Here is a 23,251-nt window from a genome sequence, read left to right on the forward strand (position 1 = left end):
CAACTGGCTGAAGGTGGACTCAGCCTTCTGTCCTTCCGAGGTGGGTAAAATGAGGACCCAGATTGTCGGGGGCAAGAGATGCTGACTCTGTAATCCACTTAGAGAGGGCTGGGAAGCGGGATAGAAGTCTAAGTGCTATTGCTAAATGAATCATTTTCCCTTTGTAGTTATGGCATCTCTGGCAAGAGAGGAGACTTGAGTTCCCACCATAAATACCTCCAGTTTCAATTAAGATGATTTTAAATGAAGCCAATAACGGACCTCCCTGCAACTTCAGGAGCAAACAATTAGAAGTCTACTAGCAGCTATTCTGGCTGCGTTTAACCAAAAGGCCTCGGGTTTTGCCCTGTGCATCTGATGGAAGGAACTGCAAAAATAGAATTTTTAATTTTTTAAAAAATCCTTCTTTGTGGAAACATAGGACGTAACTCGACTGGATGTGCGTTGCACCACCGATTCGGGTTTCCCACTACGGTGCCCATCTCATCTACACAAGCTGGTGATTTGGCTAACCGTTCCGACATGAGGTCCGCGCTAGTGGGAGCGTGCAAATTTGCACCCGTGCAAGTACTGCCATTGTGGCTTGAAAGATGCCACTGCGGGTTCCCCCCATACGGCCTAAACGGGAGAGACAAAGCCTCTCCTGCAGTTTGCTTCTCCTTTTCCGGGCTAAATTGGAAGCTAAAGTTATCTTTAAACTCTCCCCCCCCCCCCCACTCTCTCTCTTTCTTTGAAAACAAAAATGGTCTCAAATCCAATTTGCAAGGAATTGTTTGAAACATATTCACTATTGCCAGGAAAACAATAGCAGCCTTCCAATTAAAGGCACCTGCATTACAATTCAATGCGTTTAAATTGCTAAAGGGCTCGTGGCTGATACCCTACTGACAACAATTAGCATTAAAGAAAAAAGAAGGGGGGGGGGAAAGAAAAGCCCTACCACATTCTGCAGTTTAAAAGCAGTGGGTGGGAATTACAAAAAGGTTAACAGACTAAATATAAAAATGTTTCTGAATATCAAATCAATGCGTTTTGTTAGGGGGAGGAAAAAAAAGAAACCCGGGTACTGTAATTTAACCAAATAGGGTTTTAAAAAAAAATATCTGGAGAGGATCCAGATGTAGGAGAACCAATTGGAGAACGAACCTCTGCCCGAAAAGGGAGGGAGGGAGGGAGGGAGGGAGAGAGACAGAGAGAGAGACAGAGAGAGAGAGAGAGAGAGAGAGAGAAAGAGGAGATAAGCTAATTAATCTTCATCGTTGTCCTATCACATCCTGTTTATTTAGGATTTTTCGGGCGGAGGTTCTTCCCATAATGCTGGCAGCAACTATCCCATCCTCTCCGACGTTATTTATAATAACCCTGCTTGGAAAAGAAAAGAAAAAAAGGAAGAATTGATTGGTGCGCCATTAACTTCTTCCTCTGGGTTGGAGCAAAGTGCACACACTCTGACTGGTAGGAGAGAGAGAGAGAGAGAGAGAGACACGCACGCACATCTGAGTAAGGCTGAGGGTGGCACAAATATGCGCAACCCACCCACCCGATCTGCGCCAGATGTGGGAGGCATTGAGGCATTAAATTCCGAAGGCGTGGGGTTTTGTGTGTGTGTGTGTGTGTTTTTTGCAGAGATGTTGGCAACACTGCCTGGGCTCCAGCCCAGATGTGTTTCATGTTAACTCTCGTCTCAAAGGAAAGATAAGCGCTGCCAGCCGCCCTCACCCCCCCCCCACATCCCGCCCTCACCCCCCAACTCGATTCTTTCTTAACTCAAGGTTAAGATTTAGGTTCTGGTTTGAAATAGCAGGGAGAGGAATTACACACTCTGAATCATTAAAAAAAACAAAACCTCTCCTTTATGTTCCCGTCAACTTTGGAACAAAGCTAAGAGATTACTCGATCCTCCCGGATTATTTGATCTTCCCCAACTCTCCAACGTGATCAAAGTGTGATCGAGTGGAGAAGGAAATGGCAACCCACTTCAGTATCTTTGCCACGAAAACCAAAGGGCAAAAAGATATGAGCGCTTGTAGAATGGAACTTTTACATATGTTGGCTTGAAACTCAACATTAGGAAAACGAAGATCGTGGCATCCGGCCCTCTCCATTCCTGGCAAATAGATGGGGAAGAAATGGAGGTAGTGACAGATTTACTTTCCTGGGCTCCAACATGATCGCAAATGGGGACTGCAGCCGAGAAATTAAAAGAGGCTTGCTCCTGGGGAGGGAAGCTATATGGCAAATCTAGGCAGCCTGCTAAAAAGCAGAGACATCCCCCTGCCAACAAAAGGGCGTCTAGCCAAGGCGATGGTTTTTCCAGTTGCCATGGATGGCTGTGAAGGTTGGACATAAGGAAGGCTGAGTGCCAAAGAATGGAGGCCTTTGAAGGATGGTGCTGGAGAAGAAGACTCCTGCACTGAGTCCCTTGGACTGGAAGGCCAGCCAACCGGTCAGTCCTAGAGGAGATCAACCCTGACTGCTCTTTAGAAGGCCAGATCCTGAAGAGGAAACTCAAAGACTTTGGCCACCTGATGAGAAGGAAGAAGGACCCTTTGGAGAAGACCTCATGCTGGGAACGATGGAGGGCAAAAGAAGAAGAAGGGGACGGCAGAGAAGGAGGTGGCTGGATGGAGTCACCAAAGCAGTAGGCGTGAGCTTCAATGGACTCCAGAGGATGGTAGAGGGCAGGAAGGCCTGGAGGAACGTGGTCCATGGGGTCGCTATGGCTCGGACACAACTTTGCAACTTAAAACAACAACATCATTCTTCTGGTCAGTCTTGGGGCACCCGAAAAATAGGAAGGCTTAACTTGGAAGTCCTTTATGCAGGAGATCTGGGAACTGCCGCTAAGGACAAACAATGCAAGATCTTTTAAATTAATTCGGCTTTCTGCAGGCAATAGACCGCGTACGAGCAATGCATTAAAGCCCCGGGTTGTTTAACTGTGGTTTAGTGAATAAATGACAAATCAGCCACAAACAAGCTATCTCTTGGCTCGGCGGATTGCGAGCATTCCTGCCTCTGTGTTTCAGAAGTCGCCCAGAGAAAGGAAGAACGCGTCCGAACTGACCATCCGCCCGAATCCCATCTCAAAAAGCTGAGTGAGGTTCTTAATGTTATGCTACCAGTAAAGGCCATTTAGATCATGTTATGCTACCAGTAAAGGCCATTTAGATCATGTTATGCTACCAGTAAAGGCCATTTAGCAGGTTAGTTTAGTATTCTAAATACCTATTTTTTTTTGGGGGGGGGGAGGGTTTGGCTCACTAGACTTAGGGATTAAGTAGGATTTGGTAGTTTGTGTGCGGTGGGAAATTCAGCTCTTGCCTTAGCATGTTCTGTGGGCACTGTTCTGCTGTGGGCATTGTTTTGCTACCTTGGGTTTAGGGTTAAGCTATCGGCATCCAGTGTTTTGGAACACAAAGTAGCCCAACTGGCTGGATTCACCCGCAGCAGTGCCAACCTCACCCCGGGTTTAAACAAGGGCAGCTTAACATGAATGTCCTGCTTATATCTCGGGTTCCCAGTCCTGCAACCACTGTACGTTTCTCTGCCACGAGAGTCAAGCCAGCCTAAAACAAAGCCAGTCTGAGCAACATGATTTTAGATAAAGGTTCCCCTTGCACGTAGGTTGCTAGTCGTTCCCGACTCTAGAGGGCGGTGCTCAACCCTGTTTCAAAGCCGAGGAGCCAGTGCTGTCCAAAGACGTCTCCGTGGTCATGTGGCCGGCATGACTCGATGCCGAAAGCACACGGAGCGCTGTTACCTTCCCGCCAAAGATGGTTCCTATTTTTCTACTTGCATTTTCGAACGGCTAGGTTGGCAGAAGCTGGGACGAGAAACGGGAGATCACTCCATTACGCGGCGCTAGGGATTCGAACCGCCGAACTTTCTGATCGACAAGCTCAGCGTCTTAGTCACTGAGCCATCGTGTCCCTCAAGTAGACTGGGCTGTAAAAACCCTGAGGGGAAAGTCTTATTCTCCAAAGCAGCTGAAGGCAGGGCAAGAAGCAATGGATGGAAACCCGTCAAGGAGAGAAGCAACCTAGAACTAAGGAGGAATTTCCCGGCAGTGAGAACAATTAACCAGGGGAACAGAAGTTGCCTCCAGAAGTTGTGAATGCCCCAGCACTGGAGGTTTTTAAGAAGAGATTAGATAGCCATTTGTCTGGAATACTACAGGGTCCCCTGTTGAGCAGGGGGTTGGACTAGAAGACCTCCAAGGTGCCCTCCATCTCTGTCATTCTGTTAAATCTCAATAAACAGGGCAGTACTTTAACATGGGTATGAAGGAGTGTTTTGAGGAGATGTGGTAACCCACTCTGATCCTATTGCAGAGGTCCAGATGGGCACCTTTCCTCATGCGATGGCATTGCTCAGGTTGACTTGAACCCATTGACTGAAGTTTGCCAATCACAGTGAGAGACTGGAGAACCGTTCGTCTGGAATGGTAATGAGGTCTCCTGCTTGAGCAGGGGGGATGGACTAGAAGACCTCCAATTCTGTTAAGTCTTTTAAGGCAGCACTCTATGGAGTAGAGGCCCTGCCAGAATGACGGGAATTGTGTGTGTGTGTGTGTATTAACAGTTTATTTATATATTTTCGCATTACATACCCAGGTGCTTAGTGAAAAGCGTATTGTCTGGATCGTATGTGCTTTAGCCACTTAGCGTCTTAGCCACTGAGCCCCCGCGTCCCATGGTCTTCATTATGAAAATTAGGAAAACGATTCCTCTCTCCCTCCCCCCCTTCTCTCTCTGGCATTGTTTCGGTGGTGGTGAAGGGGTGGGGGGGGGGGGAAGGAGGTCACTCAAACAGATCAAAGGCTGAAGGCTGGGGAACTCTTGCAAAGCTTGTTTAGACGTCTCTCGTCAAACGAAAGGGAAAAGCGCAGGCGAGCCCAACCACAAGTGTTGTGAGAACCACGCTGGGCCTCACCAGGTTTAATCCCTTCAGACAGTTCAGCAAGAGAAGGACGGAACCACCCCGCGACCTCTGGCCTATTCGAGACCGAAACCTCCATGCCTTTCCCTTTTCGGGCAGATGGCTTCCCTGCTATGGAGAGGTTTCCCGGCACGATGATGATGCTGCCCTCCCCGACTTAAATCAACGTCATCGCCAAGAAAATCGCAGATGGCAGCTGAACTTCTTAACCCTCGAATGGGCTGAAGGGAAAAAGAAACATAAGAAAGGCAGACGGACGGGCAGGGACGGAGGCTTAGACACAACGAGGCCGCCTGGGATGAAGGCAGCCTGGGCTCCAGACCTCCAACGGCCAAATATTCGCATTAGATTCAAGGCAGGGGATGGAGGAAGAGGTTGTGCCACCCATTAAACGGGATGCAAAGGCGGGCGAGGGACATGTCGAGGTTCGAGTGGCCAAATGGGGAAGAAAGTCATCAGTTTCCAAGTCCTGCGCATGTACGAGCGCCATCCAGATGTTTCATTCCGCGACTGTAGGGTGCTTTTTTTTCAGAAGCTGATCCCGTCGTGGTTCCCCCCCAATGGAGGAGTCCACAGAAGGATCTGGAAGGAGGCCGAATCCCCCAAAATGTCTCCATCTGGTCTTTGGAGCCTTGCCCACTTGGGTTTTTTTTCCTTAGGAGTCCCAGGAATTCAATGAGTTCTCCAACACTCAATCATCATCTTCTTTCTTCTTCTTCTTCTTCCCTTCCTCCTCCCCTTCCTCCCCTCCTTCTTCTTCCTCTTCTTCTTCCCCTTTCTCCTCCTCTTCTTCTTCCCCTTCCTCCTCCTCTCCTTCTTCCTTTTCTTCTTCTTCCCCTTCCTCCTCTTCTTCCTCTTCCTCCTCTCCTTCCTCTTCTTCTTCCCCTTTCTCCTCTTCTTCTTCCCCTTTCTCCTCTTCTTCTTCCCCTTCCTCCTCCTCTCCTTCTTCCTTTTCTTCTTCTTCCCCTTCCTCCTCCTCCTCTCCTTCTTCCTTTTCTTCTTCTTCCCCTTCCTCCTCCTCCTCTTCTTCCTCCTTTTCTTCTTCCCCTTCCTCCTCTCCTTCTTCCCCTTCCTCCTCCTCCTCTTCCCCTTCTTCTTCTTCCTCCTTTTCTTCTTCCTCCTCCTCCTCCTCCTCTCCTTCTTCCTTCTCTTCTTCTTCCCCTTCCTCCTCCTCCTCCTCTCCTTCTTCTTCCCCTTCCTCCTCCTCCTCCTCCTCCTCCTCCTCGTTCTTCTTCCTCCTCCTCCTCTTCTCCTTCCAGCATAACCCTGGAACGCCTCGAGCAATTTCAACCAAACTCAGTACACAGATGACTTACTCTCTGGAAACAAATACTGTGCGGGCAATTCAGACATTATAGCGCCATTTGCCTCATGGGTTTTGCTGGTTCCTGAACTGAGGGCTAAGCTGCCAAAAAGTCCAACTGAAGGTTGAAGCTTGCTAAGCTCAGCGCATTGTGAAAAACCTGCCAGCTATTCTTTCCTTGCCAGTTATTCTTTCCTTGACCTGGGAAAACCCAGCCTGCTGTCAACGCCAAGAGCATGACCGTCGTAGTCAGTCGCCCAGTGTCCAAATTTTGATCATGTGACCGTGGGGATCCTACAATGATCGTAAATCTGAACAAGGAACACGAGTCACTTTTCCTCCCCCAGTGCTATTGTAACTTCAGTCACTGAATGAACTGTTGTTAAGTCGAGGACCACCCGCATTCAAGGTCACCAAAACTCTTGCCATTCCAGATGTCTTCTCAAACTTGGCAAGCTGTTTTTAGGGTGGTGGAGCTCATTGATTACCCCGTTTGAGACTGGGGGGGGGGGAATGCTCCTGTGACTTTTAAGAAGCTAGAAGGACCAAGCCATCATGGTTGATATCGCTCAGGGCCCATCTGGAGGGTGTTTAGTTCTTTGGAAACGTTTCCCAAACTGCCTGCCTTTAAAAACCGTCTGCAAAATCCAGCTCAAAGGGGGATTTTGAATCTACGCATGTTTCGAAGGCCTGATTCCCACTGAGCTTTTATTTCCCCATCTCATAAATTCCACCCAGTTTGAGACATGTAACGAAAGAGCCAACTTCTTGCCCAGAAGAATGAGAAGCATTTGAGCTGAAGCGGCAGAAAAAAAAACACGGGACGATAGGAAGCAAACTTTTAAAACAGATGGACGGAGGAGGAACCGGGCAGCCAATAACAACGAGGTTGCTATTGTCAGTGATTGGAAACGGGCTGAGTTGTTGTACTTTGCGGTGCAAAAACACAAAGGCCGCATGGGGGAAATCAGCCATGGCGGAACAGGCGTCTCATTCCACAGGAGCGATGTCAGGCTAAGCCAGATACGCCTGCATTGTTGCTCCGAGTCCAGACGTTAAGAAGCTTTACTTAAAATTGGCCGGTGGTTAAGCGTTGATCAGAAAGGATGCAGAAATGCTGGGGAATTGGAGAATTTATACCCAGCATGGGCTGAAGTCTTGCAAGGCATCTAGATGCCCAATGCAGAAATTCAATAGCCCAGGATATCAACTTTCCAGGGAGAAAAATCTTGGTTGCCTTATTAAATAGCAAGAGCACTTAAACTTATATACCGCTTCACAGGGCTTTTACAGCCCTCTCTAAGCGGTTTACAGAGTCAGCCTCTTGTCCCCAAACAATCTGGGTCCTCATTTGACCCACCTCGGAAGGATGCAAGGCTGAGTCAACTTTGAGCCAGTTGATCAGGATCGAACTGCTGGCAGTAGGCAGTGTTAGCCTGAAATAATGTATTCTAACCATTGGGAAGGAAGGAAGGAAGGAAGGTAGCAATAGTACTTAATACTTATATACTGCTTCACAGGACTTTTACAGGCCTCTGTAAGCGGTTTACAGAGTCAGCCTCTTGCCCCCAACAATCTGGGTCCTCATTTGACCCACCTCGGAAGGACGAGAGGCTGAGTCAATTTTGAGCCAGTTGATCAGGATCGAACTGCTGGCAGTAGGCAGTGTTAGCCTGAAATAATGTATTCTAACCATTGGGAAGGAAGGAAGGAAGGAAGGAAGGAAGGAAGGAAGGAAGGAAGGAAGGAAGGAAGGAAGGAAGGAAGGAAGGAATAGTACTTAATACTTATATACCGCTTTACAGGACTTTTACAGCCCTCTCTAAGCGGTTTACAGAGTCAGCCTCTTGCCCCCAACAATCTGGGTCCGCATTTGACCTACCTCGGAAGGAGGCAAGGCTGAGTCAACTTTGAGCCTGGGCGAGATTCGAACTGCCAAACTGCAGGCGGCTGGCAGTCAGCAGAAGGAGCCTGCAGTACTGCACTCTGACCGCTGAGCCGCCTATTGTCAAACTATTGTTATTAAAGCTATCGTTCTCTTATTTATTGCAAATTTTGTTCTCTTATTAAAGCCATTTGTCAGGCCCGGAAGCCATCTTCCTCTTTGGATGGTCAGGGCTGCCTGCCAGCTATTTTCTAAAAGAGTTGTCCCTGCCTTTGGATTCCACAGTGCCAAGCGCTCCTGATTATATCCTGGTGTATCCCAGCTGGATTGGTATTTTAGTCCAATCTGGAGGCACCTGCAGGAACAATCGTTGCGGGTAAGTATGAGGGTCTAAGGCCGTGATGGTGAGCCTAGCGGGAACACCACCCATTGCTCTTCCAGGTTCCGGCGCAACCTCCAGCTGGCCTGCACACACGTGGGAGCACCGGAAAATGGAAGAGCAGCTCCCTGGCACACATGCATGCCAGAAACAGGAAGACCAGGCGACTGGCGTGCCTGCGCTCGTTGGAAACCAGACGCTCAGCTTCCCGGCGCACACATGCGCGCCAGGGAACTGCTCTTCCGGTTTCTGGGTCTCCCCCGTATGCGCGCTCCTGTTTCGGCACTCGGTGCCGAAAAGGTTTGCCAACACCGGTCCAAGTTAAATTAAACCGTGAGTGGTCCTGGGCCTCTGCTGTGTCACTTGGCATCACAAAGATGCTAATGGAAAATACGGAGAGAAGGAAAAGATTATTTGCCTTTGTTGGAAAATCTCCCTCTTCTGAAAGAAGCAAGCGGTCAATTGCTGCTAAGAAGGGAGGAGGAGCTTCCCCTGAAGTGACTTTTAATCCGGCTTCCGATGTCATTACGCCGGCTTCAAAACCAGAGAGCCGAGCGCATCTACTTCTGAAAGGGAAAATGCCCCAAGCAGCTCTCAGAATTCCATTTGGCTGGCTCTTCATCAATAGTTCATAGGACTGGGTACCTTTCCATCATTGGGTTATTACTGCCATGTTAAAAGAAGAGGAGGGGAGGGGGAGAAGCAAAAGCCTCAAGGACCTCAGTCATTTACCCATCAGCAGAACTTATTCCTGAGGTGTTTTGATCCTGGGCCAACCTTTTGCTCAAGCAGCCAGCCACAAAACTTTGCTGGAAAAAGGATGGATGGATGGATGGATGGAGAAAGAGGGAGAGGAGGAAGGAAGGAGAGGGAGGGAGAGAGGAAAGGAAGGAGACAGAGGGAGGGAGGAGAGAGGGAGGGAAGGAAGGGGAGGGAGGAAAGAGAGGGAGGGAAGGAAGGGGAGGGAGGAGAGAGAGGGAGGGAAGGAAGGGGAGGGGGGGAGGGAAGGAAGGAGAGGGAGGGAGGAATGAGAGAGAGGGAGGGAAGGAAAGAGAGGGAGAGAGGGAGGAGAGAGGGAAGGAAGTAATGAGAGAGAGGAAGGGAGGGAAGGAGGGGAGAGAGAGAAGGGAGGAAGGAGAGGGAGGGAGGAAGGCAGAGAGTCAAAGGAGTGAGAGAGGGAGGGATGAAGGAAGGAAGAAAGGAAGGCAGGGTGTTGATGGATGGATGGATGGATGGAGGGAGGGAGGGAGAGAAGGAAGGAAGGAAGGGACAGCTATAACATTTTATCAGCTAATCAAAGTCTCATTCTAACATCAAAACCGCCGCCTTCTTCAACCTGATGCTCTTCAGATGTCATCAGGACCATTATGGACCATACTGGCTGAAATTTTTGGAGCTGTTAGAATTACTACTATTACTATCAGATGTGTATATGACCTTACTAATGTACTTAATGCTCCCTTCTCCTGTTCCCCCCCACAACAACAGCAACACCCTGTGAAGGTGGATTGCATTGAGAGAGAACGACTCTTCCTCTTGGTGGACTTTCTCACCTCAAGGAGGACTATAACTCACTCAACCCTGTTTCTGGCCCAGCTACTTCACTGCTACAACAAGCCGGAGCTCAAGTATTCATTACAGGCCCCTCTGTTCCCCAAATGTCATTTTACTGTAGTACCAGCTGGATGAGGGAATCTGACCCATTTTGGCTTGCTTTCAACCTATTTTTTTCTCCAATCTCTTTTCCGTTCAAACGCAGGAATATTACAACAGAAACTCTCCCGAAAGGGGAAAAACTCCCCAAAAGAGGTTTGTTTATTTACTATTCCTAAATCTTCTGGTGACTTAAAGCAAGGGGGGGGAGGTCAGGTGTTACGTAAGGGCCCTTATAAACATATTTTGCTTGGAAGAGTGGAAACAACCCCCCCCCCAAAAAAAGTCTAACTAAATTTAATACAAACCAAAACAGGGGGGAAAAACAAAAACAAAGGACAAACGAAGTATTTTGCGTACATTGGGGCTATCAAAATAAACTTTCCCGGAGCGCCAATAGAGAGGTTGTATTTACAACCGCTAGGCTTCCCCCCCCCAGCCCCGCTAAACTGTCTAGCGAGCCGAGCAAATTAAGATTCAGATTGTATATTTGCAAATGTATCAAGTGATATGGTTTTTTGGGGGGATATTAGGGCTCACAATAAACCCAGAAGTGATTCGACTCAGATTCAACTCCCAAGATTTCAAATGTTCGGGGTTTCCATTGAATAATTTCCATCAATCAGTGGCCTGTAAAACGATACCCGGGTATTTTTTTTTTTAATGAAAGGGGGGGGGGGGGACAAAAAGCGTCAGCTCATCTGTCAGCATAGCCCTTTAGAGGAAGCCAAAATAACAATATATAGGTAGTGAATGTATATTTATACAAAGGATGAGTTGGCAGTTTTGACTCATTGGGATTAGATTAAACCTTGAGACACAGCTCTGAGTAGGTGGAGAGAAAGGAAGAGAGAGAGAGAGAGAAAGAGAGGCCCCTACGAGGTGGAGACAACCAACTTGGCCAGGGGATGGGAAAGCAGAGAGAGCTCACTTTTCCAAAATTGCTTCCCCTTTTCCTCTGCAATTCTTTTCTTGTATTCCACTTAAAACCAAAAATGGAATAATATAGGGATTACACAGCTTTTTCTCTCCAGTTTGAACCATCATCATCATCAAACGACCCCCATCATCCCTTGCGGGGTGGAGTGTGGGCAATTGAATGGAGCTAGCAGTGTTGAATGGCCAGATGCCTTTCTTGTCGCCAGGGCGGAGTTTTGTTCGGCAGATATATTCTCACGGTTCCCAGAGAGAGAAAGATCTGCTTCTACCTCGGATCGAACTCACAGCCCGCTGATGGTGAGGCGAGAGCTCCACCTCTTAGGCCACTGCACCACTCTTTCTCTCTCCAATTCGAACCAGAACCAGAACCATCAACTCCCTCAGGAAAACATTAAATTTGTTAGATCCAATTGGGTTATAAAGGAGGCCCAACAGAATTTGAGACATAGTCACATCTGCTGAACTTAGTTTAATCTCAGTTCAGAGACTCTCTCCCAGACCTGACAGTCTAGTCAGTTCAGTAAAATGGTTTAATAATCCAGGTAGTCCTTGATTTACGACCGGGATTGAGCCGCAAAGTGATCTCACTAAGCGAGGCACTTCTTCAGTGAGTTTTGCAAGCTTTCTTGCCACAGTTGCTAAGCGAATTGCTGCAGTTGTAAGGTTAATAACACCGTGGTTAAGTGGATCTGGTTTCCCCTCTGATTGTGCTCGTCAGAAGCTGAACACACAACCCTGGGATATTGCAACCGTCATAAATATGAATCAGTTGCCAAGTTTTGATCACATGACTACAGGGATGCTGCAGTGGTTGTAAGTGTGAAAAACAGCCAGAAGTCACTTTTTTCAGTGCTGTTGTAACTTTGGATGGTCGCTAAATGAACTGTTGTATGTTGAGGACTAGCTGTACAAAGCTCATGAAGCCCCTGCTAAAAGGCAGTCTTCAAACTCGGGGCCAAATCTAAAAAAATCTCATGTCAGCTCCTTTTCGCGCAGGCTGAATTCTTGTTCCATTAGTTATAAAATAACAAGAGTTGGAAGGGACCTTGGAGGTCTTCTAGTCCAACCCCCTGCTTAGGCAGGAAACTCAACACCCCTTCAGACAAATGGATATCCAATCTCCTCTTAAAAACCTCCAGTGTTGGAGCATTCACAACTTCTGGAGGCAAGTTGTTCCACTGGCTAATTAATTCCATCTGATATGCGTTCGAGTGAACCTTCCTTTGGCCTGGATTCAAGTCCTGGAAGATTAAAAAGGCACGTACAGTGGTTTCCTGCGCCCTGATCTTATCAAGCAGGTCCTTGAGAAGGTTTTGAGCATCTAGCAGCCGAGCGGAGGTACAAAGGGAGTGAAAGGAAGGTTTTACCCTATCGACGTCTTGCCTCCTTCGGTGACAAGGACCCAGGCCGCGTGTTGTGACCCAACAGCAGAGCTGGCAGGAGATTCGGACAGTGAGGAGGTTGGGGAGGAAGATGGGCTAGTCCTGGAGTCTGGGGAAGGAGGGGGGCTCTGTGTCGGAGGCAGAGAGGGGCCCAGGGCCATCTGACAGTTACCAGCTGCCTTCGGAGTCAGACATCAGTGGGGCAGAAGAACAGCTGGAGCCTGTTCCCAGTGTGAGTGGCCAGACGAAGGGAACAGTCAAAGAACAGGGGTCGACTTGGGAGTAAGGCCACAAGTGGGCGATGAATGGCCCCTCCCAGAGGGAATAAAAGAGGAGTGAAAGGGGAGTGGAGTTTGCAGGAGATAATTAGTTCATTTAATTGGTTCGGGACTCTCCGAGACTCCTGGCCAAGTTTTGCAGATATGGGCCTGGCAGCTCTCCAAGCCAGATAAGTTCTGTGACTGTAAGTCCTCCCTCAAAAGACTTTGCTGAATGTGAAGGAGCAGAATTCACAGTCAATTAATAAAAAGGTTTTTTGTCGGGAGTTTGTTTCATGCTCTTGGGAAGCCTAGCTCAGAACACCGCGGCAGAGTTTGAGTGACACAAAGCTTAGGAGACTGCCAAAACAGGATAGGGTTGGGTCTAGAAACTGTCATGCCTTAGCTTGCAACTCAAGTGTCAGCGACCTGGTAATGCCACTTTTCTCTCCTCCTAAGTGGTTTTTATTCTCTCTCTCTCTCTCCTTTTGAAAGACGGGGCATCGTTGTTTGGCAAAAAGAGCAGCTGAAATGCAACCACCGAGCACTTCTCTCCGTCTCAAAAGCAGGCTAAGATTGATCCAAGAACTCCATCCCTCCCCTGCCACGAAGCTGTTTAATACATGGTTCCCCCCCCCCTGCCCCTGAGGAATTTGGAAATCAAACTAATTTCTTCTGAAGGATGCCAGTGCAAACTTCACAGGCGCCCTTCCAATGTTCTCACAACTGTCCATTAGCGTACAAAGGGCTCCACAAGTTTTATCCCCCCCGCCCCCGGTTTCTTAAACCTTGCGCTCAAACCGACTTCATCCTGGTTACTTACTGTCCTTTGTTTCAAGGCCCAGCTTTTTTTCGTGGGAGGTTACCGCTTCGGGCCTGGCGTGTGTTGATTTGCTGACAGCCGAGGGAACGCCTTGCGGGAGTTGGCTTGCAGACGTGACCGTCATCAAAGGGGAACTTGGACCCCCATGCTTCCTGCCAAAAGAAAAGAGGAAAAACAGAACCAAGATTGACTCGGGCGCAGATGTTAACGGGTTTGCAAGCCACAGAGGCAAAGGCAGCTGATAGGATGTGAAAGCTTCAATGTTCCCTGTGATGGAAAAGGGAGGCTGGCCAGCGCCAAGAGAGGTTTTCTCAGTAAACGGTAATCCAAAAGAAGTAGGACGACGTTCTCACTGGCTGGTGGTGGCCTCTTTGTGAGTAAAACGAGCCGAGGGCAAATGCTGCTGCCTCAAGAAGGATTTGTGAAAACAAGGGACAACAGTTACGGATCGAGAGCCGTGGAAGAGGAAGTTGAAGCGGTCGTGGACACCGGTTGCACTCACTACTGGGTTGTCTTCGGCATTTTCCTCCTCCGTGGCCTCCCCCTTCATAGGACTCTTCGTCACCTTAGGTTGGGGATCCTCTTTCTGAGGTTGTTGGCCCAGGCGACTCTTTTCTGGTGGCCTCTGGGGCCTTCTCTTTACTGCTGGCTGAGATGAAGACAGATTTCCCTATCAAAATGGGGAATTCAAACCAGCCAGCGGAAAAGAGTCGCCTGGGCCAACAACCTCAGAAAGAGGATCCCCAGCCTAAGGTGACGAAGAGTCCTACCAAGGGGGGGGGCCTCGGAGGAGGAAAATGCCGAAGACAACCCAATAGCGAGTACAACCGGTGTCCGCGACCGTTTCAACTTCCCCTTCCTCCCCCGTTTCGGGTACTTGGAGCTTGGCTTGGAAGGCGAAGGGATGGTGATTTCATTTCCACAGATGAGCCAACACGTCTCTCTCATTAAATTGGAACTTTGAGGAAAGCTCTGCCTTGGACTCTGATTTAATCCTGGATGATATTTGGAACGCTGACAGTAGGCGGCTCAAACAGGCCGGCTGGGCTAACTGGTCTCTTGTGCAAAAAGATCCAATTTTGTTGGGTAAAGCAGGGGTCAGCAACCTGTGTGGCTCTGGAGCCGCATGTGGCTCTTTCCTCCTTCTGCTGCGGCTCCCTGTCGCTGGTTGACTCCACAATGGACAGGGCTTTCGGTTAGGACAGGTACGGGAAAAAGGACGCCGCGCTAGGAGGAGACTCTATGGTGGGGGAGCCAGACTTCCGGTCAGCTCCAGAATTGAGCGGGGGGGGGGGGGGGGGGGGCTTCCGGTAAGGACCTTCGTGGCTCTTTGAGTGTTTAAGGTTGCCGACCCCTGGGCTAAAGTATTGTTGTTCTGAGTGAGATGGGCAATCCCTACAGGTAGGCAGAGAGGGACAGAGGAACAATTGTGAGAACCTTGTTAAACCAAACCCTTCTCCAGGTATTCCCCATAAAAACACAATTGTAATAGAAAAAATGCTTTAGATTGTGGAGAAATGGACAAACTGACGCTCAAATTAAAAGAAAAAGAAGACACTGAGTATTTTTGAACGTGGGACTTGTTTTACAAATGGTTGTAGAGGTAGAAATTAGGCGAGGGGAAGAGTATTATTATATATAAATGAAACGATCCAGACAATATGCTTTTCACTAAGCACCTAGGTATGTAAGGTGAAAATATATAAATAAACTGTTAAAATACACACACACACACACACACAATTCCCGTCATTCTGGTAGGGCCATCTACTCCATGGAGTAGAGTACTGCCTTAAAAGACTAACAGAATTGGAAGGAGCCTTGGAGGTCTTCTACTCCATCTCCCTGCTCAAGCAGGAGACCCTATTACCATTCTAGACAAATGGTTGTCCAGTCTCTTCTTAAAATCCTGCAATGATAAAGCACCCACAACGTCTGGTGGCAAGCTGTTCCACCGGTTAATTGTTTTAACTGTCAGGAAATTACTCCTTAATTCCAGGTTGTTTCTCTCCTTGATGAGTTTCTATCCATTGCTTCTTGTCCTGCCTTCAGGTGCTTTGGAAAACAGACTGTCCCCTCAGGGTTTTTACAGCCTTGAAGGACACAGTGGCTCAGATGCTGAGCTTGTCGATCAGAAAGGTCTGCAGTTTGGCAGTTTGAATCCCTAGCGCCGCCTAACGGAGTGAGCTCCCGTGACTTGTCCCAGCTTCTGCCAACCTAGCCGTTCAAAAGCACGTAAAAAAGGCAAGTAGAAAAAATAGGAACCACCTTTGGTGGGAAGGGAACAGCGTTCCTTGCGCGTTTGGCATTGATTCATGCCGGCCACATGACCACGGAGATGTCTTCCGACAGCGCTGGCTCTTCGGCTTTGAAACGGAGATGAGCACCTCCCCCTAGAGTCGGGAACGACTAGCACATATGTGCGAGGGGAACCTTTACCTACTTGATGAGCGGGCAGTCCAGTTGAAGGGTTTTTTTTTTCCGGGAAAGCATCGAAGTATACTATCTCTCCGGGGTTACAGCCTCTGCAGGTTTTCAGCTTCACCCCTCTGGGTAGCAGGAAAGTGGCTTCCAAATCCCGCTCAGAGAAACAAAGGCCCCAATCCAAAGTGGCTCTGATCGTAGGAGAGAATTGCAAGCTGGCCGTGGCAAAGGAAACTCAGATAATAGGTCAATTGGGCCAAAGTAGTCCGTCCTCTGGACTGAGAGCACATTCAGAATTTGGAAAGCATGGATGTGTGTGTGTGTGTGTGTGTGTGTGTGTGAAAGAGAGAGAGAGAGAGCACAGACCCAAAGTGCTGCCAAGGGAGAAGTTTCTATTCATAAAATATCCATCACAGTGAGCATAGTTCCCAGCTACCTGCCAGAAAACATTCCTGGAAACAAATATTGCCAGAGAATATAGTGCACTGCTTGGCACTGTTCCAGTTGTTTAATTATTTTAATTTCCAAAAGGTTTTTAAAAGGCAGGCAGGCAGGAGAGACCAGAGCAACCTGAGGCTCGTGGGCACCAGGCTGCCTACCCTGTGGAAAGCTATGGTTAGTTTTAGGAGTGGCCTGTTGGCAAAGTGACAGCAATCTATGTTCATACAGAAGCTAAGCCATCAACCATAGCTTACACGCCATAAGGTTGAGCTACGCCCCAAACGGGAGACTAAAACATAGGAAGAACGGTTGCAGGAACTGGGGGTGTCTAGTTTGATGAAAAGAAGGACCAGGGGAGACATGATAGCAGTCTTCCAATATCTCAGGGGCTGCCCCAAAGAAGAGGGAGTCAAGCTATTCTCCATTAATCAAGGAGAGAAGCAACCTAGAACTAAGGAGGAATTTCCAGACAGTGAGAACAATTAACCAGTGGAACGACTTGCCTCCAGAAGTTGTGAATGCTCCAGCACTGGAGGTTTTTAAGAAGAGATTAGATAGCCATTTGTCTGGAATACTACAGGGTCCCCTGTTGAGCAGGGGGTTGGACTAGAAGACCTCCAAGGTGCCCTCCATCTCTGTCATTCTGTTAAATTTCAATAAACAGGGCAGTACTTTAACATGGGTATGAAGGAGTGTTTTGAGGAGATGTGGTAACCCACTCTGATCCTATTGCAGAGGTCCAGATGGGCGCCTTTCCTCATGCGATGGCATTGCTCAGGTTGACTTGAACCCATTGACTGAAGTTTGCCAATCACAGTGCAAGGCTTCACTGAATTAATCATCTGTGCCGTATACACCCAACTCTGATTAAGCATAACATAGTGCTCTGACCTAGGCTTCCCCAGCAGCACGAAGCCGAGTCCTCGTCCCGAGAAACCTCTTTTATTGAATTGACAGTGAATTCCTCTCCAGCAAAGTCTTTCCTCTCCCACAGTCTTTCAAGAGAGTTCACAATCATCGACCTTTATCAGGCTGGGAGAGTGGCCAGGCTGATATCTTTCAGACTCCGCCGCAATACGTGGCAAGAATGCAGGAATGAACTAATGGTCTCCTGCAAACTCCCCTCCCCTTTCACTCCTCGTTTATTTCCTCTGGGAGGGGCCATTCATCGTCCACCTGTGGCCTTACTCCCAAGTCGACCCCTGTTTGGCTGTTCCCTTCGTCTGGCAACTCTGCGCATGAGCACACTGGGAACAGGCTCCAGCTGTTCTTCTGCCTCACTGATGTCTGAAGGCAGCTGATAACTGGCATAAGGCCTCAGCCACCACTCTGCCTCCGACACAGAGCCCTCCTCAGAGCCTTCCCCAGACTCCAGGACTGGTTCATGTTCCTCCCCAACCTCCTCACTCTCCGAATCTACTACCAGCTCCACTGGCGGGCCACAACACATGGCTTGAAAGTCCTGGACATCTAGAATGTCCAGTACTTTCAAAGTCTTTCAAAGTAGGATTTACAGTCACAGACCTTATCTGGCTTGGAGAGCTGCCAGGCCGAGAACTGCAGAACTTGGCCAGGAGTCTCGGAGAGTCCCGAACCAATTAAGCGAACTAATTTTCTCCTGCAAACTCCACTCCCCTTTTGCTCCTCTTTTATTTCCCTTGGGAGGGGCCCTTCATCGTCCACCTGTGGCCTTCCTCCCGTCGACTCCTGTTCTTTAGCTCTTCCCTTCGTCTGGCAGCTCTGGCCATGTGCACACTGGGAACAGGCTCCAACTGTTCTTCTGCCTCACTGATGTCTGACTCTGAAGGCAGCTGATAACTGGCATATTGCTCTGACCCCCTCTCTGCCTCTGACACAGAGCCCTCATCTGAGCCTTCCCCAGACTCCAGGACTGGCCCATCTCCCTCCCCAACCTCCTCACTCTCCGAATCTTGCTTCCAGCTCTGCTAGCGGGCCACAACACATGGCTTGACAGTCCTGGACATCTAGAATGCGCCGACAAGAAACGAAACGAAACTGGAGGCTCCGAGAAGAGGCAAACGCTGACGTTCTCCCTGCCACTTACAAAACATGTTGCTTCTCAGTTGCCGCCAACGATTCCTGGGAGCAGCCTTCCGAAGAGGTGATCTTTCTGGCCGTAATCCTCAGCAATCGACCCTTTTCGTCTAGGAAATCAAAGAACAAGGCAAGAGAAACCATGATTTCATCTCCTGCTCCACACCTGGATCAAGGTTAGGTTCTACAAAGAAGCAAAGATTTCTGGAGCCTCCTATTTAGGACTAAGTGTGAGTAGAAGGTTAACTGTCTCTTCGAGAGCCACGACTGTGTAAAGACGTCCACCTTTAGAATATTTGTATGTACAGGTAGTCCTCAACTTACAACAGCTCATTTAGTGACGGTTCCAAGTTACGACGTCCCTGGAAAAAAAATGGCTTAGCGCCATTTTCAACCTTACAACTTACCACCATTGTAGCATCCCCGTAGTCACGGGATCAATATTTAAATGCAGGGCAAGTGGTTCATATTTATGACGGTCACAGTGTCCCCTTTTGCGACCTTCCGGCAAGCAGAGTCCATTCACTCAACAACCGCCGTGATTCACTTAACAGCTGTGGCAAGAAAGGACGCAAAATGCAGCAAAATTCATTGAGTGGCCTGTCTCAAGGGCAACAGAGGTTCTGGGTTCAAGTGGAGGCAAATGCCATCCACAAAACATTTTATAGAGATTTTCTTTGTCGCATGTCCATATTTCTATGTCAAGCGCTGCAGCCAAAGATGGAAGAAGATTGTTTCCCCACGGGACGAAATCAGAACGTGGTCCGATTTTTATTTCGAAACGGGGAGAAGAGAGGAGAAGCAGCAACACAAACAGCACATTCCACGATAAGCCCACAAACACAGGCGTCACCCGGAACCACGTAGGCAGCTAACAATCATTTAATTACTGCCACCTGCTACAGGCGGCCTTGACTTCTCCGGCGGTCATTTGAAACAAAACGGCTTAGGAGGTCCACGCAAGTCTTCTGCCATCGACAGAAAACTTTTCTAAAATCAAGGCTTCCCCTTGCAGCTTTAAAAAGGCTCTTTCTTTCTCCCCCACCCCACCTCTCCTGTTTTTTATTGCAATCAATAATTAGCAAAGAGCTAAGAAGGAAACTCAGGAACACGTGTGGCTGTGGTTAGCTGGGATTAAGAGGAAATTAGCAATATGATGAGGAAGCCCAGAGGATAAACCACCAGGGGATCCTAACAAAGAGGCTTTAAGAAAAGGGGTTGCTTAGGTGCTGAGTGGGAGCAGGATTGGTTCTCTGGAGCCTCTCGCAAGAAAAATGAGAACCTTGTTTTCTGTTTAAAAAGAAGATGATCTAGGATGATTTTGGATTTGAATTGGCCCAGTGTCTAATCTGCTAGTTTGTACACAAGCTCATAGTTGCTCCGATTTTAGGAAGTGGAAAGCTGTGGAATTGTTACCTGTGTCAAGAATGAAACTTGGGCAGGAAACAAGACATGGGAAAGGAGGAATTTGTATCTAAAAAGCTGGATGCTCCTGGGACTGAACGGCCCATCGGTCTAAAAAGGTTTGAATTCAAATGGCAGACCACATTAAAGGAAGACAAAGGAAAAGGTTCCCCTCGCATATATGTGCCAGGCATTCCCGACTCTAGGGGGCAGTGCTCATCTCCGTTTCAAAGCCAAAGAGCCAGCGCTGTCTGAAGACGTCTCCGTGGTCATGTGGCCGGCATGACTCAACGCCCGAAGACGCACGGAAAGCTGTTCCCTTCCCACCAAAGGTGGTCCCTATTTTTCTATTTGCATTTTTATGTGCTTTCGAACTGCTAGGTTGGCAGAAGCTGAGGCAAGTAACAGGAGCTCACTTCATTAGGCCGTGCTAGGGATTTGAATCGCCGAGCTGCCAACCTTTTTGACCAAGAAGCTCAGCATGTTAGGCACTGCATCCCACATTAAAGTACTCCTGCTGCAATGTCCCACAAAGCTACCCTTTTGCATTCTTGCCTCGGGAATGGATGTCGGAGATCACAGATTGGAGATGGGGGTTAGAATACTTTTTATTCATGGGTTTGACAACTTGGGCACACTTTACAACTTTCATGAAGACAGATGAAGAACGGTTGCAGAAATTGGGTATGTCTAGTCTAGTGAAAGGGCTAGGTGGCTCAGTGGCTAAGACGCTGAGCTTGTCGATCAGAAAGGTCTGCAGTTCGGCAGTTCGAATCCCTAGCGCAACGTAACGGAGTGAGCTCCCGTGACTTGTCCCAGCTTCTGCCAACCTAGCCGTTCAAAAGCACATAAAAAGGCAAGTAGAAAAATAGGGAACACCTTTGGTGGGAAGGGAACAGCGTTCCGTGCGCCTTCGGCATTGAGTCATGCTGACCACATGACCATGGAGACGTCTTCGGACAGTGCACCGCCCCCTAGAGTCAGGGACGACTAGCACATACGTGCAAGGGGAACTTTTACCTTTAGTCTAGTGAGAAGAAGGACTAGGGGAGATATGATAGCAGTCTTCCAGTATTTGAGGGGCTGCCCCAAAGAAGGCAAACTATTTACCAAAACATCTGAAGGCAGGACAAGAAGCTACAGGTGGAAACTAATCAAGGAGAGAAGCAACCTAGAACTAAGGAGAAATTTCCTGACAGTGAGAACAATTAATCAGTGGAACAGAAGTTGCCTCCAGAGCTTGTGAATGCCCCAACACTGGAAGTTTTTAAGAAGATGTTGGATAGCCATTTGTCTGAAATAGTACAGAAATGAAAAGGGCTATTTTTTCTTATCACCCATAGAAATTATTTTACGGAGTGCCGCAAAGCTTTAAAAAATAGGATTCTTACTTTTAGAAACTTCTCCATTATCGGTCTGAAGCTGGACGTGAAAAGTAAGAACCGATCCTAGACTCAGGTCAATCACCTCTGGTCCTATAATCACCATTGTCTTTGCTTGCCCTGCAAAATGATCAACAGAACTTGAGGGTTACCCCTCTTCAAAAGACAAGCTTTATCTTTTAAACACTTAAACATCATTCTCTTTTCTAAAAGTAGGGGTCTGGGACGGGACATTGGCAAAATGTTTCCCACAAGTGGGGGCCTCGAAACACGGGCAATTAATAGAGCATATTTTGTAGCAAAGGTATGCAGCGTTGTCTATTCTGCTCTACTTCAAAAAAAGTTTCGATTTTCTAAGTTTAGGGAAGGAAATGAAATTAGTTTCATAGCAGCTTCCACCAGATGTGGAAATCTTTTTTTTTTTAGACCAAAAGTACCTTGGCAAACCTTAGTAGGTTTCCCTGTTACACTACGTGTTGTGGCCCACCAGTGGAGCTGGTAGTAGATTCGGAGAGTGAGGAGGTTGGGGAAGAACCTGGGCCAGTCCTGGAGTCTGGGGGAGGCTCGGACGAGGGCTCTGTGTCGGAGGCAGAGAGGAGGCCAGGGCCGTATGACAGTTATCAGCTGCCTTCAGAGTCAGACATCAGTGAGGCAGAAGAACAGCTGGAGCCTGTTCCCAGTGTGCGCATGTGCAGAGTTGCCAGACGAAGGGAACAGCTAAGAAACAAGGGTCGACTGGAGAGTAAAAGCACAGGTGGACGATGAATGGCCCCTCCCAGAGGAAATAAAAGAGGAACGGAGCAAAGGGGGAGTGGAGCTTGCAGGAGACAATTATTTCGCTTAATTGGTTCCTGACTCTCCAAAACTCCTGGCCAAGTTCTGCAGAGATCGGCCTGGCAGCTCTCCAAACCAGATAAGGTCTGTGACTGTAAATCCTCCCTCGAACGACTTTGCTGGATGTGAAGGAGCAGAATTCACAGTCAATGAATAAAAGGGTTTTTTGTTGGGACAACAAGGAGTTTGCTTCATGCTCCTGGGAAGCCTCAGTCAGGACACTAAGTGAAGATCTCGTCCTATGCCTTTATGATAACCCAACAAGGGAACCTTTAGGTCTCAAGTTCGTATCCTTCTGAAGCTGACTTCCCGCCAATATCTTTGACGTGCCGATTCCTTCTGGTAGTAGAAGGCTTTACTTCACAAGGCCTTTCTTTCCTATTCCGTCCTCCTTCCAGGGCAGGAAGACGAAGCATTGGCCCTGCAGGTGTTGTGACCCGCGACTGCCATCATTCTTCAGCACTAGCTAGGATGGTCTTACAGCTCAGAAGCAGCTGCTAAGTCATCAGTTCTGCATCCTCGGAGATAATAAGGAGGTTTCCGCCCCCCCCCCCCCCATTGCTGTTCGCTGCTGGTTTTAGATGGGCTGAAGTCAGCGGTATTGTAAGAATCACCGCCATCACTGGATGCGCGTGTGACGGTTAATTGACCAACTGGGCCTCCCCTCAAAACCCACACTGGATTCTTTGGTTGCGACATTCTGATGACGTTTCTCAACCTTGGTCCCTTTAAAAATCTCTGGACTTCCAACTCCCAGAATTCCCCAGCCAGCATCTTAAAGTAGCCATGGCTGAGAAACACAGCATTAAAAACTAGAGCCTGCATTTTCTTTTCTTACATCCCATTTCCTTTATTACCTCGTCCCTCTGTGTGAGGCCCCAAAATCCACAGGGAGCATCCGACCTAATTCATTTGTATTAATTGTTTATCAAGCCGTTCTTAGGAACCTTTCAGTTATAAAGAAACATGCGTGAAATAAAATAAGGGTGGTGGTGGTTGAACTTTGGCACAGCGTGATGGCAGCCCGTTGGGCAAATCTGTCAGTCTTCCTTCCTTCCTTCCTTCCTTCCTTCCTTCCTTCCTTCCTTCCTTCCTTCCTTCCTTCCATCCATTCATCCATCTTCTCTGCTTACCCACTCTATTTGTCCA

At 48.3% G+C, this 23,251-nt stretch overlaps 1 protein-coding gene across 3 annotated transcripts in view; it reads right to left on the bottom strand.

Annotated features, from left to right (window-relative positions):
* Positions 1 to 23,251, bottom strand: part of MORN1 (MORN repeat containing 1) — a 95,942-nt gene that overhangs the window by 44,317 nt on the left and 28,374 nt on the right. For 2 of the 3 annotated variants that reach the window (XM_081954969.1, XM_081954971.1), the window contains exons 8-10: positions 21,278 to 21,388; positions 18,493 to 18,592; positions 13,563 to 13,714 (exon numbers count right to left, since the gene is read on the bottom strand). In XM_081954969.1, the coding sequence (XP_081811095.1) occupies positions 13,563 to 13,714; positions 18,493 to 18,592; positions 21,278 to 21,388 (363 nt within the window). The remainder of the gene's footprint in view (positions 1 to 13,562; positions 13,715 to 18,492; positions 18,593 to 21,277; positions 21,389 to 23,251) is intronic. The other variant, XM_081954970.1, reaches the window with a different exon arrangement.

This window comes from Natrix helvetica (genome assembly GCF_964273705.1).
Source record: "Natrix helvetica genome assembly, chromosome: 5".
Lineage (NCBI taxonomy): Eukaryota > Metazoa > Chordata > Lepidosauria > Squamata > Natricidae > Natrix > Natrix helvetica.